A 5,812-nucleotide genomic window follows, 5' to 3' on the forward strand; every position below is an offset into this window, starting at 1 on the left:
AGAGAATCCATTTCTGGCCACTGATACAGGTCATGGGGCAAAGCCGGACATAGATATTAGATGATTGCCAGACATTCATACTCCGACTTCTTTTTAACCTGCAGTGCAATCCTACCAGCCGGCATCTTTACTTGCATCATAGACAACCTCGGCGTCTCTTAACATATCCATACACATTGCAATCATATTGTACAAGCACTTCCAAATTTCTATCTATCTATCTGTCTAGAGATCGATAGATAATAGGTAGATAGATAGATAGATAGATAGATAGATAGATAGATAGATAATAGAGAGATATATAGAGAGAGCTATAGATAGATAGATCGATAGATAGATAGATGATAGAGAGATATATAGATATATAGAAAGATCGATAGATAGATAGATGGATAGATAGATAGATAATAGAGAGATAGATAGATAGATAGATCTCTTTCCATAATTCTTTCTTTCTTTCTCTTTCTTTCTTATTTTATCTATCTACCGTCCTTTATTATGTCATCTCACTTTCTCTTTGTCAATCTATTCTTGGGTATATGTGTCTATCTTTTATTCTATGTATCTATCTATCTATCTATCTATCTATCTATCTATCTATCTATCTATCTATCTATCTATCTATCTATCATCTATTTGTCTGTCTGTCTGTCTATCTTTCACCCCTCTCCCCCAGGTATCTTCAGTCCAGTGATGCCACAGATCCTCTTTACCCTCTTCCTTCACTGGTGGTGGATGGATCCTCAATGCTGCACAGAGCATGATTTCACTCTCTGCAGCACTCACCACAAAAAATTAGGTTGAAAAAAATAGATAGAAAAAAATGAAATAATGATTTATTACAGAGAAAGGACAGAGTATGTTTACTATAACCACAATTATGAATGGACAGGAGGGGATGTAGATCACTTCCCATTCATTCATCACTCAATTATCTACAAACACTCAACGATCACTGATCGAGTGTTTGTACCGCTCTCCTCTCTGACACGCTGTCACAGGAAGCTGAGTAGCGGTGCAGGGAGGAGAGCTCAGCCTCCTGTGACAGCGCGGGCTGTCTCCGCCCACACAACGCTCTTCCAGTGCTCTATCACAGATTGTGACTGCGTTGGAATGTGTGACTGGTCACACATTCTAACGTAGTCGCACCCATTTTTTTCCGGGGTAAAAATGTGTGACCAGCAAAATGTGTAGAATTCAAAGCTTTCTCCGCTGTTCCTGGGCTGATCAGCATTGCAGATGGTATGTTTAGTAGAACCGATCTGCCCAGGAACAACTGATCGGTCCTGAAATCTCACTTCTATCTGACTTTGCAAGTGCAATACAAAGTCGGATAGAAGTGAGATTTCAGGACCGATCAGCTGTTCCGGGGCAGATCGGTTCTCCTGCACATACCATCTGTGATGCCGATCTGCCCAGGAACAGAGAAAGCTTTGAATTCTACACGTTTTGCCGGTCAGACATTGTTACCCAGGAAAAAAATGGGTGTGGCTACTTTAGAATGTGTGACCAAGAGAAGTGTCACTGTGCAGAGTCCATGCATGCAGAATAATAACTGAAACTGAGAATCATGCGGGGTAATGGGCTACATGCCCTGGATTTTAGGGCAATTTGTGTCCCCTAGCATACACACAAATCTGAGCACACACTAGACTTTGGCAATAAGCATTCGTTGCTCAGCTTCCTGCTCACATGGCTGTAGAGGAATGTGTAGGCGGGACAATAGGGATTACTCTGCAATTCCTCATTCATGTCATTTCAGTTCAGCTTCCGGCAACTTCACAACTTTCCAGTTCGGTGAGTAGAGTTCTGCTTTCTTCTGAACATTCTGTATGACATATACAGGTGAAACTCGAATAATTAGAATATCGTACAAAAGTAATTGCAGTAAGTGCTGCAAAAGGGGCCCAAACCAAGTACTGAGTACATATGCATGCTTGTACTTTTCAGAGGTCCGATATTGTTCTATGTACAATCCTTGTTTTATTGATTGCATGTAATAATCTACTTTTTTGAGGTTGTGGATTTGGGGTTCTTGGGGTTTTCATGAGCTGTAAGCCATAATCATCACAATTATGACAAATCACGGCTTGAATTATCTTGCTTTGCATGTAATGAGTCTATCTCATATATTAGTTTCACCTTTTAAGTTGCATTAGTGAAATTATTGAGTTTCACCTGTATGTTTGGTGGGATAGCAGCACACACGACAAAGAGCTGTCAGCACTGTACATGCAATGTCCTGTACCTGGGCATCAGGGGCTGACTGGCAACTTTTAGCCCAGGGGGCAAGTACAACCTAGAGGCCCATGGTGCAGCAACTTGGCCTCCCTCCCGCTCTGCCTTATCCCCCCGCCTTCTCCTTGCCCGCCTGCCACTTTTGCCATCCATGTATGCATGAACAGTGTCATTGCTTAGCTGCTTAATACATTGCTCTTCTTGGCTCAGTCATATCACTTTCTACATGAAGGGTCTACAGAAGTGAACAAGATACAGAAGAGTAAAAATGTAATTGTTTACATGGTACGCAACGCCAGCGGGAGAATGTTGGGATAGGAACCAACTGTACACACCAACGGTATCAAGGAGTTCTTGGAATTCTACATATTTAGTTTCAAGGGGCATAAATATAAATTATGGGGCCCCATGATAGAAATTTGAAGGGCAAGGGTCCCTGGCTAATTCTGTAGCAGCTTGCTGTGTCAACTGACAATACCTCTCATTCATCCTAACATAATGTATGCCTAAGGCTAGGTTCACACTTGCACTACACCGCACGACACCCGGTCCCGGGTGTCGTGCGGTCTTGCACCAGGCAGGCAGCGATTGCCGCGCGGCCCCATTGATTTCAATGGGGTGACATCCGCTCGGCAATCGCAGAAAAAAGGTACAATTACCTTCTTTTTACGATACACGACGCACAGCTGTTTAAGCCGCGATCAGATTCGGACGCACGGGCGGAATCACGGCGGGAAACCGCTCTACCTGCCAGGCGCGACTGGGGTGCCATTCGAAAACAATGTCCCCTGCAAGTATTACTGAACTGCAGCAGAGAAAAATCAAGTCAGGTCTTTGGAATCATGAGTCCTTTCCATCCAGAGTTAACTTTTCACCAAGAAAACTTTTCCAGCCTGTGTAAGGCTGGGTTCACACCTAGGCCTACTATAGGCGCGTTTTTTGGCGTGTTTTTTAGCACGTTTTTTCGTTCAGTGAAACGCGCGTTCGACGCTCGTTTTTATACCTCCCTGGCGGTATGATTTATTAATTTTTTTTACTTTATTTTCTCTATCTTTTTTTCGTTTTTTTTTTTACTTCCAAACTTCTCGCCGGTTCCGCCCCCCTGCGACGCGGACGCTCCCAAGGTAATCAGCCCGGAAGAGGGCAGCGGCTGGAGGACACAGCGGGGACCGCGGACAAGGTAAGACCTACGCTGTAGTCCCGAGTGTGGCTCGGGGTTACTGCTTTGTTAACCCCAAGCCACACTTGGGAATACCAATGGATACGCTCTGAAATATGTCCCAAAGAAGCTCCTGTACTTGTTTGGGCGTAGGGCGTTTTTTGCCCAGGTGGGAACCATACCCATAGGAAACTATGGGATTTCACTTGCTGAGCGTTTTTCAGAGCTTCGATCAGTGCTAAAAAACGCCCAGGTATGAACCCAGCCTAAAGTCTTCTCCAGCACATCCCAAGGATTCTCAATGGGGTTAAGGTCTGGAATGCATGCCGTAATCAAAACTAAAAGCGATCCAGTGAAATATTAGAGTACAGACATTCCTCGCTTACCGACTTACCTGCTTTGCGACCACTCGCACTTACGACCGACCTCTGATCGACCTCCGACCTTGTGCGACGTGTCGCCAGCGGAAGTGATGTCCTCCGTTCTTCACTGCGGGTCCCGGTAAGTATTTTATTGCCCGATGTACAGTATACTGTTCGGTGCTGTACATCTGCAACACTATACAGTACTGTACTAATGCAGTACAGTACTGTATAGAGTTCCTCACTTAACGACATGACTTTTGTTTTGGACAGGCAATGTATATCACAAAGGTTCAGTAGGCACTTAGAAGTAAATTCTTCAAATGTAGGTTTTATTATACCAACATTTCGGTGGCCGCAGTCTGTCTTTCACAAGGCCAACACTGAAACGCTGGTGCAATGAAACCTACACTTTAAGTGTTTATTCCAGTTTGAAAATCTCTGCTAAATATATATATATATATCTAGATAGCTAGATATACAGGTGAAACTCGAATAATTAGAATATCGTGCAAAGTTCATTTATTTCACTAATGCAACTTAAAAGGTGAAACTAATATACGAGATAGACTCATTACATGCAAAGCAAATTATAGAATAAAAAAAGATGTACAGAGCCACTGTACATTCCCTTTAAGCTTGGGTACCTCTTATGCTACTGGCTGTAGTCCTCCTTCTTTCCTTTTTTCTGTATCACAAAAAAAAAAAATCTACAGGAAATCAGACTGAGAAAATCACACAGAAACATATTAGCAGCAGTAAGTGAGATGTGATAAGCTGACACGGTTGTACACAGCTAATATCTGCCCAGCAGAGCACTGAAATCCTGTCATTTCTCACACAGGGCCGGGAGCCGAGGCCAAGACAAACACAAGAAGCTTTTCATTCTCCTTGCTGCAGAGGAAGAAAACATGGAGCCTGGGATGAGGAGCCTGATGTCTGACAACAGCCGATATGTGGAGTCCTTCCGCCTCTTCCTGCAGAATTCTACAGAGCACCAGTGCATGCAGAACTTCATAGACACCAAACTGGCTGCCATTGTGTCCAGGTATGGTATAGGGGTCTTATGTCCGGACTGCTGGTGCTTTCCCTCAGATGGGTTCTTCTGTGACAGTGAGACAGGTACACATACCTATACAATCCCACTGTCATGGCAGTGAAAGGGTCAGATGTTTTATTACGGGCCTAAGCCTGCGTATAAATATTAGACAGTGAGCGGCCATGCATGCACGGTCTGGTCAATGAACGATCTTTCTAGCTAAAGATTTTTATACAGACATGCAAGTTGTGCTTATGAAGAAAGGAGGGGGAGTATGCAGGCCTCCTCAGGGGGAAAGCACACTGTTTAACTATTTTGGCTGGCTTTCCCACACAAATTATTGGTCAAAGGGCATAGGACAGGGTCGTGGAGGGGCCCACAAACAATCAGACAATAAACGATCATATAAGGCTTTGTAACGCTGTCTCTGGATTGCTTTTAATCCCCTGTGCAAGTCAGCAGCAAGTGAAAGCAGCTCGAAATCAACTCATGTGCAAGTCGTTGGTTTAAAGAAATTAAAATGGTTAATAACTGATGGTATTGTTCAGAATATCGAAACATTCATTTTGGACCATAGACCACTGCAGCAGAGGGGGAGAGAAGCTGGAGGGACCGGGCTAACAGCCAGCCAGCTCCAACGTTCAGGTGAGTATAACATTGTTATTATCTCCCTAAGCAAAAATGAGTGCTTAACCCTTGCAGTGCAGGGGTAGCCCCACTGCAAAGGTTAAGAAAACATTTCCCTAGAGTTCTTATATAAATGGTCTATACCACTATGACCTGCGTCTATCATCCTAACCTGCCCTATGCCTCTGCCACCCACATATGGAACAGGTAAGCAAACATTGACAGCAGAGAGGTTGTGATGTGCCATCAGAAGGATGATAATTGTGCAGAAGAAGTGGGTTAGAGGGCAAGGGGGGGTGGGGGGTTTGGTGCAACAGGAGGAATGTGATGTGGTGGAGAATTGATGACACAGCGGGGAGAAGAAGGGGGTGATGGGGCAGCAATGCG

General features: G+C 44.1%; 1 protein-coding gene across 2 annotated transcripts in view; it reads left to right on the forward strand.

The window, feature by feature from the left end:
- Window positions 1-1,769: 1,769 nt before the first annotated feature.
- The window catches only part of HNMT (histamine N-methyltransferase), an 11,190-nt gene continuing 7,147 nt past the window's right edge, over window positions 1,770-5,812 (forward strand). Inside the window, exons 1-2 of one of the 2 annotated variants that reach the window (XM_018568478.1) lie at window positions 1,770-1,797; window positions 4,604-4,807. In XM_018568478.1, the coding sequence (XP_018423980.1) occupies window positions 4,671-4,807 (137 nt within the window). In that variant the 5' untranslated portion in view covers window positions 1,770-1,797; window positions 4,604-4,670. Of the gene's footprint in view, window positions 1,798-4,428; window positions 4,518-4,603; window positions 4,808-5,812 lie in introns of those variants that run through there. The other variant, XM_018568479.1, reaches the window with a different exon arrangement.

Source organism: Nanorana parkeri, unplaced genomic scaffold, assembly GCF_000935625.1.
Source record: "Nanorana parkeri isolate BGI_ZX_2015 unplaced genomic scaffold, ASM93562v1 scaffold1194, whole genome shotgun sequence".
NCBI classification, from domain to species: Eukaryota; Metazoa; Chordata; class Amphibia; order Anura; family Dicroglossidae; genus Nanorana; species Nanorana parkeri.